The sequence below is a fragment of the Dendropsophus ebraccatus genome, chromosome 8 (genome assembly GCF_027789765.1).
Source record: "Dendropsophus ebraccatus isolate aDenEbr1 chromosome 8, aDenEbr1.pat, whole genome shotgun sequence".
Lineage (NCBI taxonomy): Eukaryota > Metazoa > Chordata > Amphibia > Anura > Hylidae > Dendropsophus > Dendropsophus ebraccatus.
The window spans coordinates 21,340,062-21,363,219 of NC_091461.1; the positions used below are offsets into that span (position 1 = coordinate 21,340,062).

Sequence of the window (23,158 nt, forward strand, 5' to 3'; positions counted from 1 at the left end):
CATTTAAGCTGGTGATTTACACCCTGTAGTTGCCAGTGTATGTTTGGTTTCCAGCTACACCAGCGTGTCTCTTGTGTTTCCTGTATTTGAGAATTGGAATTGGACTCGGACTTAGCCTTTGCCTCATCCTTTTGTACTGTGTTACCTCCTGTGCTCGACCTTGGACTGGACTCTGTTAACCCATTGCTTGCTGATTTTGACTTTGATGTTACCTCCTGTTGCCGACTCGGATTGCCTGACCTGTTTGTATATACCTGTCTGTGTGTTCTGTCTACCTCCCCGTATCCCTAGTTGGGCTAGGGACTGTCGCCCAGTTGCTGCCCTAGGGTTTAGCCTAGGGGGGCAAGTAGGTAGGGACAAGGGTTGCGGGCCGAGAGAAGGGACTGCCAGCTTCCCGGACCTCAGGGCTCCCTGACACTTTATCTTCCAAATAAACTGATTTCAGAAAGTTATATAGATTTGCAATGTGCGTCTTTTACAAAATCTCAAGTCTTCCCATACTTATCAGCTGCTGTATGTCCTACAAGAAATGTTGTTTTCTTTTCAGTCTTACACAGTGCTCTCTGCTGCCACCTCTGTCCGAGACAGGAAACTGTCCAGAGAAGGAAAGGTTTTCTATGGGGATTTGCTGCTGTGCTGGAAAGCTCCTGACATGGACAGAGGTGGCAGCAGAGAGCACTGTGTCAGACTGAAAAGAATACACCACTTCCTTCAGGACATACAGCAGCTGATAAGTATGGGAAGACTTAAGATTTTTGAAAATAAGTTAATTACAAATCTATAGAAATTTACAAAACCAATTGATTTTTAAACATAGAGATCACAACCCCTGTGGATTTCTTGAAAATATTTTGGCAACACTGTAAAGTGGCAGACAAATTTTTAATATTGCTCACTTATGGAATTTGCTTCTTTTTTATGTATTCTTATTTTCAACATATGAAGTAAATGAAGATATTAAAAAATATTGAAAAAAAAAGAAACAAAACACAGTTGCCGGATGTCAGCTGAGAGTCAATTGGAAAATATGAAGAGTCAATAGGGAAATATGAAACATCACACCCAAATGCCATTGTTCTTAATGTATTTAGAAATAAATAAAATAGCGGCTGCATGATGCCAGTATAACAGGTTACCCACCTAAAAAAATCCTAAAAGGTAATGGCAATGGGCAAGTAAATGAATTTAGTTGACATTTTGAATACCCAAGACTTCAGAGTTAAATATATACTGCAGAATTGTAATTCTCCAGGACATGAAGTTCTGAACATGAAGTACTGCAACCCCTGAAGCTGCAAAGCCCTTATAGTCCAGATCAATCATGGCCGGACTGAGGAGCTTTAAATGCATCATTTATACCCGGCTCAACTCTTAGAATTCCTGCTACAATCCATTACATCAAAGGTGTTTAAGCGATTTGTATTTCTGTCACCGTCAGGCAGGGACCGGAGCCACAGTAACTACATAAAGATATACAGCCTGCATGGCAGAGAACAGTGACGGGCAATGTTAATGCTGGACTGCCAGCTGCTGCCATGTACAAGGAAAGAAAACAGCGGTATAAGTGGCACATGGTAGGTGGGACCTGGTACAGACTATGCTCCAGCCTTAAAGGGATACTTCAGCAAAAATATTTTTCTTTCAAATTAACTGGTTTCAGAAAGTTATATAGACTTGTAATTTACTTCTATTTAAAAATCTTTAGTCTTCCAGTACTTTTCAGCTGCTGTATGTCCTGCAGGAAGCGGTGTTTTCTTTCCAGTCTGACACAGTGCTCTCTGCTGCCACCTCTGTCCACGCCAGGAACTTTCCAGAGCAGGAGAAGTTTTCTATGGGGATTTGCTGCTGCTCTGGACAGTTCTTGACATGGACAGAGGTGGCAGCAGAGAGCACTGTGTCAGACTTGACAGCATACACCACTTCCTGCAGGACATACAGCAGTTGATAAGTATGGGAAAAAAATTAGATTTTTTAAATAGAAATTACAAATTTATATAACTTTCTGAAAACAATTGATTTTGAAGACAAAGATTTTTGGCGAAGTACCCCTTTAAAGAGGTTGTCCAGTGGTTAATTTAGAGGGTGGTAGGATCCTTCTCAGTCAAACAATCCCCACATTAGTTAAGTAGAGGATATCCTGTCAGTGGAGCTTTGTTTTAGTTCTGTAGAATTCAGAGCAGTGAGTATAGCATAGAGTTCAGTTTAACGTAATTTTTGTATATTGTGGGGGAGATTTATCAAACATGGTGTAAAGTAGAATAGGCCTAGTTGCCCCTAGCAACCAATCAGATTCCACCTTTCATTTTCCAAAGAGTCTGTGAGGAATGAAAGGTGGAATCTGATAGGTTGCTAGGGGTAACTGAGCCAGTTTCACTTTATATCATGTCTGATAAATCTCCCCCTGTGTTCATTGAGGGGATGTTTACATGAAATATACACTTATTAGAATGAAAAAGATGTAATAGGTTTCTGCAAGACATTAAAACTCCAGCAGGGAAAAATGTAATAGGTTACACCCGAGCAGGGGCACCTGGTAAAATGCTCAAGTCTCCCATTGATTCCAATGGGGTTCATTATTTGAGTCAAGAACCGAACATATGCCCCTTTAAATGTTCCTATTTAGTTAGTATTTAGTTATATATTTGAGATACACTGTTTTGAGATCTGAGATACTTAGTAAAGTGGCTATAGAATAGACTTGACTATAGTGGCAGGGTTGACTACCTAGTGGGATCCTCTCTTATATGCATGACACTCCACTGTAGGGGGTTCTGGCAACCTTGGCATGTGTTGTGACAACTTGTGAGAGAGAATACTTGTAGTCACCACAATAAGTTATCTGTCAATGCTGGAAAAGTACACAGAGAGGTAAATCCAGTGGCCCAGGCCCTCGGCTTGAAAATTAGGTGGAGCCAACCCTTTGACCTATGCTGAAGAGGTTGAGTGAACTGCAGCGGGGCACGTCGGCAAAGAGCAAGCTTCTTCAACCACTGTCTTGACTGTAGTAGTACCTCTGTGAACTTCCAAGACTTGGAAGAATGTGGAAGGGCCTTGGTCCCACATCAGCGGTAGTAGCACCCAGCAGTTTTAGCCAGCCATGGTTAGCCAAATAGGTTAAGTAATTAAAAGAGTAGCTAGTGCCTGACAGGTATTGGTTGTCCCAGGGATGACCTGAAAAACCAATGCTCAAGCAGGTGGCAGACAAGAACATGTGCTTAGTCACATACTGTACACATTTACATACACCTTCAGCATGCACTTGCTGTAAAAGAAGAGAGACGTAAATGCAGTATAATAGTATAACATCCCTGATCTCCAGATGAAGTTTTTGCCCAACACACATTCATACACCAATGTACTGCAGTTAGAGCTTCAGGCCAGGCTGAAGGGACTACAACTATTTGCTATAACCCTCATGACATCCATATCTTATGATACAATAGTGACTCTACGTACTGTATGTCCACCCTTACCTGTGTATTTATTAACACCGGCTTCAGCTGCTACATTAGACAGTACAATTAGCCCTTTAGCTAGATCACTGGCTGCCTCGTCCAGCTCGATTAAGGCGTGGGGGCCCACTTTGCGGTCGGCATAGTTTGCAATATAGATGGAATATCTTCCAGTGCCCTTGAAAGAAAAGCAGAAAAAAGTTCAATAAAACATCAATTGTATGTGTCAAATATACAGCACTTCTACACACACACAATGTGTATTTATATATATATATATATATATATATATATATATATATATATATATATTTACTAATCATTACACCATGATGGCGGCCATGTATCTCAAAACATTCAATGCTGTCCTATCTGAAGACAACATTGAAAAGAAGGGCAAAAGCTGAGCTCAGGATTATACAGTTTTCCTATGTCTCCTGTCCACATATCAAGAGACCCTTCGTCCAACAGGAATGGCTGACAGCTCTGCCTGTATAGAAATTCAGTAAGGGAAAGTATCAACCACTGTGAGCAGGGGAAGCAGGACTCACAGGCCTTTTCTGTGTGTACATGGGGGCATCAGGACTCACAGGCTTTCTCTATGTATGAGTAACAGGACTCACAGGCTTTCTCTATGTGTAGGGGGAAGCAGGACTCACAGGCTTTCTCTATGTGTGGAGGGAAGCAGGACTCACAGGCTTTCTCTGTGTGGGTGTAGGAAGCAGGACTCACAGGCTTTCTCTATGTGTGTGGAGGGAAGCAGGACTCACAGGCTTTCTCTATGTGTGGGGGGAAGCAGGACTCACAGGCTTTCTCTATGTGTGGAGGGAAGCAGGACTCACAGGCTTTCTCTATGTGTGGAGGGAAGCAGGACTCACAGGCCTTCTCTGTGTGGGAAGCAGGACTCACAAGCTTTCTATGTGTGGGTGAGGAAGCAGGACTCACAGGCTTTCTCTATGTGTGGAGCGAAGCAGGACTCACAGGCTCTCTCTATGTGTGGGTGGAGGAAGCAGGACTCACAGGCTTTCTCTATGTGTGGAGGGAAGCAGGAATCACAGGCTTTCTCTATGTGTGGAGGGAAGCAGGAATCACAGGCTTTCTCTATGTGTGGAGGGGAAGCAGGACTCACAGGCTTTCTCTGTGTGTGTGTAGAGGGAAGCAGGACTCACAGGCTTTCTCTATGTGTGGAGGGAAGCAGGACTCACAGGCTTGCTCAATGTGTGGGTGGGGGGAGCAGGACTCACAGGCTTTCTCTATGTGTGTGTAGAGGGAAGCAGGACTCACAGGCTTTCTCTATGTGTGGAGGGAAGCAGGACTCACAGGCTTTCTCAATGTGTGGAGGGAAGCAGGACTCACAGGCTTTCTCAATGTGTGGAGGGGAAGCAGGACTCACAGGCTTTCTCTATGTGAGTGGGAGAACAGGACTCACAGGCTTTCTCTATGTGAGTGGGAGAACAGGACTCACAGGCTTTCTCTATGTGGGTGGCAGAACAGGACTTATACGTTTTCTCTATGAGTAGGCATTGCTTTCAGGTCATGTAATTGGTGGTTTAATTTGCTCTTGATATTCCAATTGTTCCTTTTAGTGCTTAACTTCAGAAGGCATTTGCTATTAGTCATATTGACATTTTGTTTGAAGAGATGTTATAATAGCCCATCATAGTGATGTCACTATGGCAGACATGGCAACATACAATAATAATGGCAACAACTGGAAACTTTTAAGATGATCAATTTTTCAATAGGACCAGCCTCAGTACAGCCTAACTACAATGTATACATCTACATCACTATAACTAACAACTAGTAAATACATGAAATGGTAAATGAATTGTCAGTATGGACCCTCATACAGCTACTTAGTTGTAGTCAGGCCCTGTATATAAGTTACTCTTAAACCAAGGTACCACTATATATATATATATATATATATATATATATTAGTACCTAAGCTGAAAAGATATGGCTGGAGCACAGAAATGTAATTTACAGTTTTCTGAGGTTTATTTTTCTATACAATAACCTGTATATCCAAGAAAACGATGAATCGAGAAAACAAGCCTCATGTATTCATCTTCAGTTGATGATTTAGTTGAGAGGGAAGACAAATATCCGCAGACACTTCGCATTGCTTTTGTGTATTTGAATAAAATAACACATTGAAAGAAACAATTTCCCTTGAACACACTCTTATCTTGTAGCAGCAAGCGTGTCATTTAGGAAAAGTGCATGGTGTACAATATATAAAACGTGCTTAAAGGAGCGCTAAACCTATAGTCAGCAGCTTATGGAAGAGGAGCTTTCAGCATTAGAGCCGATGATTACACACAGAAAATACACCGCAATTCACTGGAATAATTCACCGCAGGGGATTTCAGGGGGGATTTGTCTTTGTTGGAGATCAATTTATTAAATGAAACAAGGTAACCCCATATTATTGCTAACAGGGCCTGTGAACTCCCCAATGCTTACTCTACGGGAAAAATATGGGGACAATTTGGTGAAAAAAGTTATTAGTGGGAAAGTCCCATGTTCAGGCCAAGTGAACAGTGCAAAAAACATATCTCCATTTAGAGGCATGATATATCCTTGCATTACAGAAATATTCCTTTAAATTTTAAGGGATTGTCCAGGATCAGAAAAAACAAAGCTACTTTCTGGCAATAACAATGACACCCCTCCGCCCTCCAGCTGCTGATCGACAGCTGCCTGCCTATACACTGCATGGATAGACAACTTCAAATCAGCGGCTGGTGGGCAGAGAGTGCTGGTGCTCATAAATATCCAAGACTACTGAGCACACACACACATAAAGGTGCAGACTAGTTTTTGTGCATCATTCTGTTCAGCTTCTTTGTCACTAGTTTATGCTATCCTTAGCTAAGCCAGCATAAACCTACTTTCTTTAAGAAAAGCCCTTGGTAAAAGTAGAAAAGTAAAGTACAAAAAATGTTTTTTTTTCTTGCCAAAAGTAGACAACCAACTTAAATCACAATTCCTAGGGAACTTGACCCAACCACTTCAGGGAATGTACTGTATACTTTACACATTATCGGTTCAGCTTTATCTCCGAGCTCCCAATATAGACATAGGACATAGCTCTTCTAAGGTATCCCGACTGGATACAGCTAAGTACACAGTTCAGATTCGGGTTACAGGTCATCATGGCAATTGGGTCAAGATATTAAAGGGGTAGTGCGGCGGTAAAAAATTATTCACAGACTAACACACATTACAAAGTTATACAACTTTGTAATGTATGTTATGTCTGTGAATGGCCCCCTTCACCGTGTCCCACCACCCCCGCCCGTGTACCCAGAAGTGTGGTGCGCTATACTCACCTGTCACGTGCCAACACCCGTCTTCGATCTTCAGCGAGTGACGTCTTCTTCGGGCGGCCGGCGAATAGCTCCGACTGTCCCGAATGCCGGCCACTCCCTCTGCAGTGTCATCCGATGCTCAGCCGCGATTGGCTGAGCATAACTGTGCTCAGCCAATCGCGGCTGAGCACAGTTGTGACGCGGCGGAGGGGGGACGGGCGGCAGCGACTAGGCCGTCCGTCCGAAGATGACGTTTGGCACAAGATGGCGGACGGCCCTCGACACGGATCAGGTAATGTATAATGCACCACACTTCCGGGTACACGGGTGGGGGTGGGGGGACACGGGGAACTGGCGATTCAGAGACATAACATACATTACAAAGTTTTATAACTTTGTAATGTGTGTTATTCTGTGATTAATTTCTGAGCGCCGCACTACCGCTTTAATAAAGTCGCTCTATAAATGTCCCTATTATACACAGTCCAAACAGAAAGGACTGGGGTAGGTAACTCTGCACCATGGAATAACCCACACCAGCAGGTTTTATAAACCTTCCCCTTTTGCCGAAAGGCATTCAGGACTGTCCTGCCAAATCTGTGAACGTACAAATTCATGTTTGATTATAGAACGTGGAAAGGCTAGCAACCAATCAGATTCCACTTTTCATTTTCTAAAGAGTCTGTGAGGAATGAAAGGTGGAATCTGATTGGTTGCTAGGGGCAACTGAGCCAGGTTTACTTTACACCATGTTGATAAATCTCTCCCAATGTCTTTATATTTTAATTTCTCCTTAAAATTTGCAGCACAGAAACAACTACCTGTGGAAACTGTCGACAAGCAGAATTCTTTATTAATAGATCTAATTATGGATTACATTTTAAATTGTAAATTTTTTTATTAATTTTTCCAACAATATATACAAACAGTCAAACAGACTAGACAGGTCATAAAGATTTCCATATAACAATTGTAGTAGGACCAATTTTAAAAGGCACTTAACAGAGTCCAACTAGAGTACCTGAGCGAGGGAGAGATAGACATTTTCTAACAGCATTACCTGTCCCCTAGCGCTCGATCAGTACACAGATCGGTAATTGTCGCCTAAGGAACATCTAAGGCTAAAAAGAAACAAAAGGAGCTACTTAGCAATCCAGTCATTTACACGGACATAGGACATACAGAGACATAACATTGAAGGGGGAAAGAGGAAACAGTGGGAAAGAAAGGTAGAGGGAGGGAGGAGGATCTAGGATGTACCGCTGGAGGATGTTGAAGGAGAACTATAGGAGTCCCAAGGAGCCCAAATCTGGTCGAAGGCTTCTATTTTATTGTTCAAAGATGCCGTAAGACGCTCCAGGGAGCGTAGCTCCCCAATCCTCGCTCTGAAGTGCTGGATAGAGGGGGGGGAGGACTGTTTCCAGCATTTGGCGATCAGAGATTTTGCAGCCGTTAGTAAGACTAGTAATAACTTGGCTCTCTTTTTACGAAGGGTCTTAGGGAATAAGTTGAGCAAGCAAAGGCTTGGCTCACAGGGGATATTCATACCGAGGACCACCGACGATATAGCACAAACCTCAGTCCAGAAGGGCTTCACAAGCTCACACTCCCAGAAAATATGAAATTGGGAGCCTCGCTCTCTGGTACACCTCCAGCATAGTGGGGAGACTGAGGCATTAAGCTTATGGAGCAGCTCTGGAGTGTGGTACCAAAACATCATCACCTTGTAATGGGACTCTTTATATGTGGTACATATCGAGGAAGTGGCAGCACGATCCCAAATGACAGTCCAACATTCCGGAGGCAGTGTCCGTCCCAGCCAGGATTCCCACTTAGCCATATACGAGTGTCTCACCTGGGTGTCCCCACCGGGCGAACCTAGAATGCGATAGATATCGGAGATAAGACCAGAGGTCGAAGCTCCCCTTCTGACTAGTTGCTCAAAAGCAGACGGCTTAGAGACCGTAAGGGACCCCAGGCGAGACACCATGAAATGACGAAGCTGGAGATATGTGAAACTCTCCGATGATGGGAGGGCGTGTTTGTCCATGAGCTTGGCAAATGGAAAGAGAGTACGAGTCAGGGGATCGACAATGTCAGCAAATTGGAAAAGATTATTTGAACCCCATAGTTTGACAGTTGGAGATTGGAGTCCCGGAGGGAAGTCAGGGAAAAGTAAAAAGGAGTTTAGAGGGGAGGCTGGGGAGGTCAACCCAAACCTGGCATTGCACGTAGACCATATATGGAGAGAGAAACGTATAGGGCCCAGTAGGGAAAGATGGGTGAAACTAGGCGGCATGGCGTGCCATAAAAAAGAATTAGGGTGATATGGAGCTAGCCATATCTTTTCTATTTCCGTCCATTTCTTATAAGCCAAATACCTGGACCATGCTGGGATTTGACGTAGGTGGGAGGCCCAGTAATAATGGAGGAGATTTGGGACCGCCAGACCCCCTTGGGATTTGCTACTCATCATGACCGAGCTGGGTATACGGTGTCTCTTAGAGGCCCAAATAAACTTAAATATGGCTCTTTGAAGGCTTCTAAGTTCGGAAAGGGGGATACGGACTGGAAGTGTTTCAAAATGGTATAGAAGTTTAGGCAAGATAGTCATTTTCACAGCCGCCACCCTTCCGACCAAAGAAATATAGTGTGCTGTCCACTTGGACATAAGAGCCCGTATTTCCCGAAAGAGTATGGGGAAGTTGGCAGAATACAATGTGGAATATTTGGGGGTGAGGCGGACACCTAAGTATTTAATAGAGGACAGAGTCCACTTAAATTTAAAGTTGGAACTAAGCTGGGTAACCAGAGGTCCAGACAAATTTAAGGGCATAGCCTCCGACTTAGAGGTATTAACCTTGTAACCCGATAAGCGGCCATAATTAGTTAATAACGCTCGGAGATTTGGTAAGGTAGTGAGCGGGTGAGACAGGGTGAGGAGAACATCATCTGCAAACAGCATAATTTTAAATTCTTTCCCTCTTACCGAGACCCCTTTAATGTCAGGACAATTTCGGATCGCCGCCGCCAGGGGCTCTATGCACAATACAAAAAGCAAAGGAGACAGAGGGCACCCCTGGCGGGTACCATTCGAAAGAGGGAAGGTCTCAGACATCATATGGGGGAATTTGAGTGCTGCCGTGGGGCGTGAATACAATGCCTGTATCGCTGTCATGAAAGAGCCAGTGAAGCCGAAGCACTTCAAGGTCTCAAACATAAAGGGCCACCCTAGGCGGTCGAACGCCTTTTCGGCGTCAAGGCTCAACATGAGAGCACTGTCCTTCTGCTGATTAATCGCATCTATAAGGTCAATGGCTCTCCTTGTGTTGTCTCCACCCTGTCTCCCCGGTACAAAGCCCACCTGGTCCGCATTAATAAGGGAGGGCAGCCAGTAGCCTATGGATTACATTTTAGTGAATACTCAGTTGGTCCCATGAATACTGTATATACTACTCACATAAGCATCCAGGTATTGTGATTAACATGTAGGTTGCAATCTAATATACAGTTCGGTAGCAGATAGACACTTTCTAGTATAATATACTGTAGTATTTAATCATATAGATCTTATAATCAGGTCAAATAGCCAACAGTTAAAGAGAACCTGTCAGGTCCCTGGGGGCCTCACACACTGGTCCCGGAACTTGCCAGGTCACGGGAACAACGTTCCGACACTGCTCTCCTGAGCGTTCTGCGATCTTACAGAGTGGAGAAAATTCACAGGGTATCTATCATTCAGAAGCAGGGACAGACTTAATTTTTCCATAAAATATGCTGCGAAACCAGAAAAAAATTGTATGCACGGTGATATAAGCAATTTTTAATTTTTATTTATTTATTTATTTGGGGGGGGGGGGGGTTACGCCGTTCGCCCTAGGGTAAAACTGACATGTTATTTATGTTTCTCAAGTCAGTACGATTACATTGGATAACTTTTATTTTATTTGACGGCTCTTAAAAAATTAAAACATTTAAAAAAAAAATGTTCCTTAAAATCGCTCTATTCCCATCCTCATAACGTTTTTTTTTGTTTGGTCTATGGGGCTGTGTGAGGTGTCATTTTTTTTGCGCCGTAATCTGTACTTTTTATTGCTGCCTTGTTTGCATATCTGCGACTTTTTGATCACCCTTTATTCCAATTTTCCCGGATTTGATGCGACCCAAAAATGCACAATTTTGCACTTTGGAATTTTTTTTACCCTTACCGTGCGAGATCAGTAATGTGATCATTTAATAGCTTGGGTGACTACACACTCAGCAATACCAAATATGTTTATTTATTTATTTTTATTTGTAAAATAGGAAAAGGCAAGTGATTTAAACTTTAATTAGGGGAGGGGATTTATTTTTGCTAATATGTATACAGTATATATTTTTTTACCTACATACTAGAAGTTCCCCTTCTATAACTACATTGAACCCTTATTGAGATCTATTTAGTACTAGAGATGAGCGAACCTGGAGCATGCTTGAGTCCATTTGAACCCGAACTTTCGGCATTTGATTAGCGGTGGCTGCTGAAGTTGGATAAAGCCCTAAGGCTATGTGGAAAACATGGATATAGTCATTGGCTGTATCCATGTTTTCCAGACAACCTTAGAGCTTTATCCAAGTTCAGCAGCCACCGCTAATCAAATGCCGAAAGTTCAGGTTCGGATGGACTCGAACCCGAACCCGGTTCGCTCATCTCTATTTAGTACATATATTTACATCCTAGGTCGTCAAGGCAGTAAAAAGGGACAAAGGGTTTGGGTTCCTCCAAAAGAGGGAACACTTGGGACTTGTCGGTATAGGGGATTACCGCATTGTGTAATGTAAACTAGACTAGGGGGTGCTGGGAAGGATTTGATGTATTATCTGGATTGACTGTTTAAAGGAGCGAGTTCCATCATCTATGGAGAAGTGCACCACAAGAGAGTCTCGCTCGTTTCATTTACTGCCCCATCAGCTTGCTATGTACGGCAGTAAAATGAAATTGAAATGCTCCAGACCTAACTTGCTAAAATGCCTCTTTCCATTGTTTACGCACCGACTTTCCTTTTCGGCGGCCCAGATGAAAAGCACGGCAATAAGAAAGCCTTCCAAGCATAGGCAGAGCCATATACGCAGCACTTGTAATTCCAAGTAAATGAGAGCCGCAGTATGGTACGGTTATCCTGCCTTATCTAAAACGTAATGAACACGCTACGGCGTAATGTTCTGAGAACCCGATGTACGCTTTAACGGCGGCGGCAGAATAATTTCTGCTAATCTGTTTATTGCATTATTGTTTTAATACCCGCCGTTACATCCCATGTTCATCTTCTGTTTAGCTACGGATAGCTGTTTTTTAGATAAGGGACGAGGCAATGGGCTGGGGCCCGATACCGTATGTTCATCGCAATGAATTGTAATTCACGGGCATTGGTGATGGTACCTTGTAAAAAAGGCAATTACAAAAAGATTTTGGAGGGTTCAATGGTAGGAAAGCCTTCACATGTAAGAGACATACATCCACTTACAGTGATCTATTGGCGCTTCAATGCCGTAAAAAGCGCTCAGCCATATAATCTCCTCTTAGCCATTTTCAACATTTATCTCATAGCCATGGAGTATTGAATAACACTCGAAAATGTAAGCTGCAAAGCAAACGACAAAAGATATCTCTTATTAATTCAGGATGTGTATAGGGAACTTCTTTATATAAGCTAATAGGGCCATCGCATGCAGCTGGAAGAGAGGCGGGAGGACAGATTTATGCTGCAAAAGGAACATAAACAGACACAATGAAGATGGCTCATTTGCATTTTTGCAATACAAACCCCTTGTATTGGATTCTCATAAAGGCAAAGACACAGTGTACGGCTGGGTGACGTAAATTTTTTTTTTATTTTTTATTTTTTTATATTGAGCTTACATAGTATAAAAAACAACAAAATGTGCAGAAGTCTGATATTTTTTTTATACAATGTTTTATTCAACATTTTCAGAATAATATACGCTATACATGACAAAGGGGGTACACAGCTGTATCGAAATGACTAAGAAAAAGAATAGGAGAGAGTCGCCTGGAATGGGGTGCAGAGTCCTAGTAAAGTCCTTCAGACCTTGTGGAGTTCAACCAGTCCATCCCCATCCATAGGGTTACAGGTGAGGGGAAGGGCGCAGGTTGGTCACATGTAGCCAGTGTATACTGTACATAGACTGCTGCAAGTATACTCTCCTGCTAGCCAATAGTCAAACAACAGAAAGACGTATGATTCAGTCTAAACGCCCCATAACACAAAACGATTATCAGCCGCATTTGGCCGATAATCAGCAATTATGGCCAATAATGGCTTCATGTAATAAAAGGCAACAATCAGTTGACATGAACGACGTCGGCTGATCTTTTTCTGTTATTTTTGTAGTCGTTGACTACGATCTGCTGCTGTAGCTCTGTGCCACAGGAGCGGCGTCAGCAGACCCCTGTGGCCCTTCCCCCACACTTACTTGCTCGCTATCGGCATGTGTGCGGGGAGTATCCGATTAGTTTCTCATAAAAACATTACAGATGTGAGATAAAAATATAGGAGTATCTGCTACCGAGGAGATCCACTGGAACATAGGATAGAGGACTGGAGGATCCATAGAAAAGTTTTAGAGCTGTTTTTTTTTTTCCCCATTACCTTTTTTTTTTTTTTTTTATCCTTCAATATTTGACATAGGTTTCTTGGACCTATGAAAGGATCCACCTTCCATTTATAGACATTGTATTGTCTTTGTTGCTATCATCACAATAAAAGGACATATCAAGGTGAACCAACACGTTAGGGCCCTATTTGATGGGCCAAGCCCTTCTTTAGACAAATTCGGTGATCAGCACTTGTTTAGCGACATATGGGTGTTGGCCAAGTCAGAATGGCCTGGACCAGTCAATAAATGGGGCTGTTCTTTTGGCACTCCACTGACATATGATGTTTGTAGAGATGGAGGACAGTGTAATGGATTCTCACTGCCCAAACTCTTTGTTCTTGGAGAGATAAGTCACTGGAAGAGCTGTCTGTCTGCAGCTTATACCTCCCATGGAGAACACAAACATTCGGCAGTACATTCATGTGTATGGGGAGGACAGGAGAGATCTCAGTTAAGAAATGGACCTTAGTGGGGTAGTATAAAGTTGGCCATACGAAAACATAACTGTTGGCTGAAACCTCGCATGGCTGACAGCTATTCCTTCTGGTATCACTGTTCATATGGACTTGCTTAACATATGTTCTGAAGTAGCAGTCACTGCCAGAGTCCTTGTAATAGTCTGGAGTCAAAATGAGAGTCCAATAAAGAGCTTTCCTTTGACAGTGGTTTCCCAGTGCATACTTTAAACACTGGATACAAGCAGTATACAAAAAGCAATCCATAGTCAGTAATAAGCCAAGGTCTTAGCGATATCAGCAATATGGTGGAGACAAGCATGGTCAGGAGGTCAGTACAAAGGTAGCAGCAATATGGGGGAGACAAGCGTGGGTCAAAGTCACTACATATGTTTCAGCAATATAAGCAGAGGGTAAGAAAGAAGCGTGGTTAGTACTTAACAAGAGGTCAGTATGCAGGTTAGTAGCAATATACAGTAGCACCGGAGCAGTTTAGAGCTTGATCAAAGCAGAGAGTACAATTATCTCATAAGGAGCAGGTGGAAAGGCCAAACTAATATAGGAAGTCCGAGAATGGAGCCAATCAAGGAAAAAAAAAAAGACTAGAATCTCGGGAGACAAGAGCCTAGGTCATGGGTTCAGTAGTAATAGAAGCCCAGCGAGAAGTTACTTGTCTTTAAATTCTGACACTTCTCTGGTGGCTGCCTATCTCTCAGAGAACTATTTAATGGGGGATTGAAATCTAATTTACCCAATCCTTCTATCTCCAACACCTATTGGTGTAAAGTCAAGAGACACCATGGCTGACACCATGGCAGATGGCTGATCCTGTCGAAATTTGCATGCTTGGTCAATACATATTTAGGCAAGTTTACACAACCTACATTTTCAATTAATAATGGCCGTTGCAACATTAGACACTATTTATTGAAAATTAAAATAACATTGTGTCCTACGGCATCCTGACTGGAGTGTAAATACTCTATATACACTGTGGCCGGGATTCCACACGGCCGCATAAAAAAATGAAGTGTCAGTTTTGTGCGGCCACTATTAATTGAATAGCGACCGCAGAAAACTGACAGTGCAGACAATGTAAAGTGCGGCCCCGTCTGCTATGGTGATTTGTAAAGCGGGAACACCTGAATGCGCCTACATTCCAGATCAAAAGAAGTGAAGTTCATCAGGCCAAAATTGTCGTACCTACTGGTGCTAGCTTTACAGACAGCAGCTGTTCTGTGACACACCCGTGTCACAGAATGGCCGCTGTCATACACTGTGTGAACCCGGTCTTAATGTGTATGGCTAGGTTACAGTAGACTTCTGGAAGTGCATCTCATTTTATTTCCTCCTTTTGTGCACACTTGCAAAAGCCTATAAGAATCCTTAAAAGGAGTTATCCAGTGCTACAAAAACATGGCCACCTTTTCCCTTCCCCTGTCTCCAGATTGGGTGGGGTTTCAAACTCAGTTCCATTGAAGTCAATGGAGCTTAATTGCAAACCACACCTGAACTGGAGACAAGGGAGGGGGAAAAGTTGCCATGTTTTTTTAGTGCTGGATAACCCCTTTAAGAGGAGCAATAGAATGAATACTGCACACCTGATGTCTAGTGTAATTCAGGCTCTAGTATGGACTCCCCCCCCCCCCCCTTTAACCATGGTAGTTGTGTTTTCTATTCTTTCTGTTAGCCATTATGACATAAAGCACTTCATATAAGAAGATGAAGAAGGAATGTACCAACTGGTCTAGAAAGAGGTGGTGATTTCTCAGACTTGGTGCAGTTTTATAGATTCAAAATGACCCAAAAAAGTAAGGCTGTCCACATGCACATACAGCGGAAATTAAGCCGAATTTGCAGTTTTCTTCCTCAAATAACTAGATGAGATATTTTACTCACCGGAAACTTTAGTAGGTAAAATCAATTGGTCCTCAGCTGGACAGGTAGCTCAATACTACAGTATGTCAGCTTAGAAGCTGCCCAATTATCAGCCCGTAAGATAGAACTACAGCCAAAACTATTGACTTTAATAGACCAATGAAGTTTATTAGTAACTATGTTTGGTGTTTTTTTTATTGTTATATAGTCTACTATACTTTGGTGTGCCATAAAAATTATTTTACATTTAGTCCTTAAAATAGTTTCTAGTATTAAGATATCCCTCTGACTTATAGTAGGGAAGGACGAACAATGGGCAATTACAATAAAAAAATCTTACAAGCACATATTAATATCAATGAAATTGTCAATTTACCTTTTGGTGACTAGATGATGGTTTAAAGCGACCCTGTACCCACAATCTGTCCACCCAAACCACTTGTACCTTCGGATAGCTGCTTTTAATCCAAGATCTGTTTTGGGGTCCGTTCGGCAGGTGATGCAGTTATTGTCCTAAAAAACAACTTTTAAACTTGCAGCCCTGAGTCAAACGGCCGTGGCCTAAAGTATCTGTGCCCTAACTTTGCACCACCCCTCCGTCCCTCCTCCCCACCCTCCTCATCATTAGGAATGCCCCTAGAACATTTTCTCCTGTCTGAACATTGCACAGGTGCCTTAATGATCCAGCCCATGTGCCGTGCTGACACAGGTAAAGAATAGGAGAAAATCTGCCTGGGGCATTCCTAATGATGAAGAGGCCGGGGAGAAGGGACAGAGAGGTTGTGTCAGCCTAATGCATACACAATCTAGGCCACACCCGTTGGGCACGGGGCTGCAAGTTTAAAAGTTGTTTTTTAGGACAATAACTGTATCACCTGCCGAATGGACCCCAGGACAGATCTTGGATGAAAAGCAGCTATCTGAAGGTACAAGTGATTTGGGGAGTCAGATTGTGGGTACAGAGTCACTTTAAATGAGGATTTAAATAGATAACTGGCAACAAAAATGCTTAGCTAGCTGCCCCTGTAATATCCCTGCACTATCCCCAGACTAAACTATGCAAATAAAAATAAAAAATAAAAAAAACACAGTACATTTAAAGTGAACCTGTCACCATGAAAATGCTACCTAAACCATCATGTTATAAAGCAGGAACAGCTGAGCTGTGCATATATATCTTTACGGTAAAACATTCAGTATATTTCGTAACTTATTGATTAAAATATCTGATGTTTCCATTCTAAAGAGTCGAGTCCATTGAATGACACATACCACATACCTTAACACAGAATGACCAGGGAAACAGGTGTAAAGCTCTTAGTACATATGACCAGGAAAAAGGGAGCGGGGCTTTATCTGAGACTGGAGTACAAGTACATAAGTCTTGATAAATGTCCACCCAAATTCCCCAGAACTCTATTGGAAAATCAAGTCCGATCCATGGAAGACCCACCATGAAGATACTAGATGTTACGAGACATTATTGTGAAGTCCATGCCTAGATGGGTCTGAGGTGTTTCGGACACTTGAAAATATTAGGCAAGTTCCTTTAGTTTTGAAGCCGATCGGTATAGGATACAGTTCCTTTTTCTGAACAGCTTATCAATAGGGAAGACGGGTCCTTTAAATCCCTTTATTCTCTAGCATATATTTGTACAATTTAGCTGCAGTTTGCTTTCTGTCCTGACAGAAGATGCCCCCCTTACGTTTGATCCTGCCTGTCATGTCATTATTGTAACATGGAACATTGTCAGATAAGTGAGACGTACTCTGTGGAGGAGGCAGCCAACAGAAAGCACCTGTGCTTCCTCCAGTCTGACTATTGTTCCAGTGCGGCAGATGTGAATGTGATTTACAGATAATCGTAACATAACAAACTGTATGAGAAGAATGAAGGGAGGAGGTGACAGCCACTATGAATAACAGAGGCGAGAAGAACGTCTGTCGTGCCAAGTCCTTGAAATATCTACTTATTAAACTCCCCGCTATTGCGAAAAAGTTTCCCAGTTCAACCTGTAGTCAAACTAATGAGCGTCTCTGCCGTGGAATAATAGGAAGCCTTGATACATCTAGCACGAGTAGACGAGGCCGTGTCACCCAGTCTCTGGTATGTTCCTAATTGCACATGAAAAAGTTTGACTTATTCACTGACATACAGAACATGAATCATCTAACTGGAGTCCTGGTTCGGAGTCCCATTATTAGATTATAAAAGTGCAAAACGTTCCCTATTACAACGCGGGGATGTTAGGTATGGAGACTTCAAGGCAAAACTAAGTAAAATGGCCCTCCTTGGGATAAGTAAAGTGTCTCTCAATGTTACTAATAGCAGGACTCTTTCCTCTATTGTCTTCTGACTACTTGATTGTTGGTGGCAGTTGTATGCATTGTTCTGGATCGGGCCAATTCAGAGAAGCAAGTGACCTGTCAGGTGATCGCTTGCTCCTCTTTCTAGCACTAGTACACGCACCGACAGCGAGTGGATAAGTGCGGGGGGCCGCGGGGAGGTTGCCCAGTCTCGTCTTGGCAGCCGATAGGAGATAGCAGCGGTCTACTGCCTCCGCTCCTATTACACAGAGTGACGGCAGCATATCGTTGCTAGGCTGATCGTTTGTGTTTCGGCCTGTTGAATGACAATGATCAGCCAACATTGTGCAAGTCGGCCGACCTTTGTCTTTTATTTTATTAAGTGATCATTGGCCTTAACGCCCGATATCGGTCGAATACGGCCGATAATCGCTTCGTGTAATAGAGTCTTTAGTCAGGCCTGGATAATTTTGACTAGATTTCCCATTGATTAGTCTCTCTGTGGTAACCGAGGGATCTGCAAGGGGTTAACTGCAGGAGCAGCACTTGTCACTTTGGGAGTGGTAGCTTGCTCTCCCTAGGTACCAACATACACGTTAAAGTGTTCTTAGTCTTACTTCTTACAGTATGATGGCGCAAGACTCAAATACAGAGAGTTCAGAAGTAGTCGCAAAAGATAACTTTAATGAACAGTTCTTTAAAGGTGCGATACAGTTTACAATCACAATTCACAATTTTAACTTAGGATTTGGTCTGTCAGAAATTTCCTTTAAGAACATTTGAATCAGTATCATTAGCAGATAGACTGGGCTTTAGAGTGAGCTTAAGACTGTAGGACTTGACAGCCTCTTAGAGGAATAACTTTAACTATCTTCAGCAGTAAACACAGGACGGACTACCTCGAGGGGCACTGTCCAATTTGTACGGTGATCTGCAGGATGGTGTCCGGACGACCTTGAAATGAGCTGTGGTTACTTGAAAGACTGACAGAACAAACCAGTAGTCACTGTAGAGAAATTTATCATGCTAAGATTAGTACGCAGAGCGGAACACTGGTAGGAGCTGACCTTCAACCCTTGGCAGATAGGGCCATTTGACTTGCAGAGGGGCCCGCAGGTGAGAAGCAGTTCTCCGAACCTTTGAATGGAAACATGAACACTGTGGATCGGGGGTTTTTACTCGTAGAGAATGTCCCCCTCAGTGTGGATGAAGCTCAGGAGGATAACTACTAGAACAGCTTGCACTGGAACACTAGAGTGATTGACTTAGCTGAACTGAACACATGGCCCTCTCCATCTTTACTTATAGACTTCCGGGCTTTTCCCTATTGGTGGAGAGGAGCCCGAAGGTAACACGACATGGAATTGGACAGGACACATGGAAAGATTTTTTATTTTAATCTCTTTGGCACAGGTTATGCCATTTAATTCTGTACCAAGTGTTTCTTGTACGTAGGTTTCTTGCCCTTGCTCTAAATTCCTTAGGTATTTCTAGATTCCTATTTGCATTAATCTGATAGTTGCATTTGGAACAAAAGTCTTGCTTAGTTGGTTTTCACAGTCTTCGGTTCTATTCGGATTGGTTTATCTGGGCCCTAGAGCATGCTAGTTATTTCTGCTAGAAACAGGTAGGTTTAGGGGTGTCTTGTTTTATCTTAGAGTTTAGGGAAAGATCAGGGACAGTTAAGGTCAATCCTTGAATTTGTTTAGGCTTTGCTGTCTTTTGCTTCATTTCTGACTGCTTTTTTTATGCCATCATGTCCTCCATCGTCAGCGATTCCAGTCATTTATTAGGGAGTTGCTCTTGTTAATGTTAATGTTACTGTCCCATAGGAGTCTGGCAGCAACAATCTCCCCATTTGGAATATTATTACATTATTATGACTCATGGCCCCTTGAGTGCTACGTATCTCCCCAGTCATCAGTGGCATCCGGCAGCACAATGGAATAACTTCCCAACTACTAAGTATTCCCAGAGGGCCATTAGTTATAATGCACCATTTATTGAGATAACTACTATGTCTGCTCTTTGGGTGCAACTGTTTTTACACCATTTGTCTTTATGCCATCCAATGCACATAACTTAGTCTGTGACCAGTGTAATTTCCCACTATGGTGGTCATCACTATGACCTTCTCATCACTGCTGATATGGGGCATACAGTATGTATATGTGGATACATAGCATCTATTAGCATCTTTTTACAATGTGCATGTAACCCTGTGGTTATACTTATACGTATATATCTGTGTATATGTACCTTTAACCCATTCCCTTTATGAGGTTTAAGGGTTGTACTAGGGCAGCAGTAAGGTCATGGTGGAGGTCCTTACCAGGACATTGTTGGGCAACTTTCATTATTTTTGTGCACTCTAACTAGAATTTAACAAAAGTTGCATTTTAATATTATGATTGAATTGTTGCAATTGTAGTATCATAAATCTGTATTTAAAGAGACTCTGTTAGTAGGTTTATGGTGTCCTATCTCAGGGTAGCATAAACTAGTGACAGAGAAGCTGAACAGAATGATGTATCACTTACACTGTTCTGTGCAGCTGATTCAGAGATCTCCTCCTAAATAACATGGACAATAAGTAGACCTCGCCATTATGTGCATGACCCCATTAGTCCTGGATATTCATGAGAACCAGAAAACTCCACCCACCAGATGCTGATTGGCAATTATCTATCCATGCTGTATATAGGCAGTCAAATGTCACTCAGCAGCTGGAGGGCGGGGGGAGGGGTGTGACAAGAATCTTATTCTCCTACATATTAGGAGAACGGCTGAACAGATTGATGGAAATAATACACTGATCTGTTCGGCATTTCTGTCACTAGTTTATACTGCCCTCATTAAGGGGGAATAAACCTAGTGACAGATTCCCTTTAAGAACTTGTTTAGGGATAGAAAAACACATCTAAAGACAGTTCTCCATCTTCCCACAGGTTATGAATGATATTACATCTTATCCTATTAATGTCAATGGACCCGAATATCAATATTAGGCACAACCTATGGACGTGGCAGAATGTAGTTCTAACAAGACCTGCTATGTGCCATAATGTTTCAAAACAGTCACCTGACATCACCCGTCTTCAGATATTACGCATCCACAATCCCATCGGACTAATTTTCCAAATATCGATAGACCGAAAGACTTGTCGGTAAATGAAACAAGACGAGACAGGGAAGGATAAGTCTCAGACAATGAAATCAACGCAGCACATGGAGAGGGACCTGAGACAGATGGATCTTGTTGTTTAATCTGGGAGATTGTAATTTTAAAGCACATTAGGGGTGTAATTTATTGACACATCCGGCAGAAAATGAGTCACTTTATTATTTCAGGACGGTATTGGACAGTCTTTAGAGCCCCCTGAAGAATGTTTTTTAAATGCTGTGTAAATTGGATGTTTTATAGAACCATGTATTTTATGAAACCCCCGAAGAACTGTAAGTGTCCTCTAATTATTTCTGGATGCTTTGCAGATATCTTACTGAAGAGGTTCATTCTGGGAAATCATTGTTGCTAAAACAGAACACAATGCAGTCATTCTGCACCAGCCTCTTCAGATTGGGTTCATTGCGGCATGATAAACCGCTGCGATAAAACGGACAACAACATCTGTATCCAGGTTTAGAGGAAAGGGAAGGAATCTAAGTGAAAGCTGGAGGTTTGATAAACATTCACCAACCTGCTGCTTATCACAGGAGAGACGGAAGGAAGTCCATTAATCTGGGACCCAATGGAAGAACGTCTGGTTTATGACAACTGCCCTGCGCTGGGGTAAAGGTTCTCAGGGATGTTCGACAGATGAAGAGTGTGTGCATTGGGATCTGTAGATGTATCCCTCATCATTGGATGAGCTCCATAAAAACAACCATGGCCAACTGTCTCAGGAACAAACTAGAACATATGATAGATGCAAAACTTTGAGCACATCCCATACGGTATTTTGTTCTAAGAACTTGTCCATTGTCCATAGTCCATTGTGAAGCCTCCACTGTTTTTGCTGTGACCAGATCTTGGGGGAGACTGTTACACAGATTCACTGTTCCTATGGTAAAGATGGTAAAGAAGGCTTGTCGCCTCTAGAGATTGAACCTTTTTTTTTCTAGGCGTAGGCAGTGCCCCTTTTCTTTTTTCTTTTTTTTTTGGAGGGGGGGGGCAGGGTGTTACCTGGAACATGCTTTCCCCATATTTCTTGTAGGGGCCATTTAAATATATATATAATGTATATTAATCATATCTCCCCTTAAATCCCTTCAGGACCGGGCTAATTTACATTTTTGTATTTTCGTTTTTTCCTTCTCGTGTTTAAAAGGCCATAGCACTAGCATTTTTTCGCCTACAGACCCACATGAGTCCTTTTTTTTTTTTTTTTTTTCACCACTAATTTGCAATGACAGACTTAATTTTTCCATACAGTAAGCTTTGAAACCAGAAAAAAAATATTTGTGCAGTGAAATTGACAAAAAAAAAGGAATTTGTTTTCATTTTGGGGGGTTTTGTGTTTACGCCATTCATTCTATAGTAAAACTGACATGTTATGCAACAATATGTAATTTATATCACTTTTATTTTATCTTACTGCTTTTAAAACAATTAAAACCTTTTTTTTAAAAATGTGTTTAAACTCACTCTATTTCCATCCTTATAACACTTTTATCCTTTGGTCTATGGGGCTGTATGAGGTATAATTTTTTTGCACCATGATCTGTTCTCTCTATCGGTACCTTGCTTGATTATATGCAACTTTTTGATCAATTTTTATGACAATTTTTCTGGATTTGATGTGACCAGAAATCCGCAATTTAGCATTTTGGTAGGTTTGTTTTTTGTGCTTATGTCATTTACTGTGAAAAATCAGGAATATGATAATTTAATAGTTTGGCCTATTACGCACACGTAGATACCAAATATGTTTGTTTATTTTTATTTATAAAATGGGGAACGGGGGGTGATTCAAACTTTTATAAGGGGAGGGGATTATTTATTAATAATATATATATATATTTTTTTTACAGTACACTGTTACTTTTAGTCCCCCTGGGGGATTTTCAGTATTACTGCAGTGATCTCCCA

General features: G+C 42.1%; 1 protein-coding gene across 4 annotated transcripts in view; it reads right to left on the minus strand.

Moving 5' to 3' along the window:
• CRTAC1 (cartilage acidic protein 1) overlaps positions 1-23,158 on the minus strand; it is a 471,729-nt gene that overhangs the window by 170,976 nt on the left and 277,595 nt on the right. For all 4 annotated transcript variants that reach the window (XM_069978915.1, XM_069978914.1, XM_069978916.1 and 1 more), the window contains exon 5: positions 3,474-3,630. In XM_069978915.1, the coding sequence (XP_069835016.1) occupies positions 3,474-3,630 (157 nt within the window). The remainder of the gene's footprint in view (positions 1-3,473; positions 3,631-23,158) is intronic.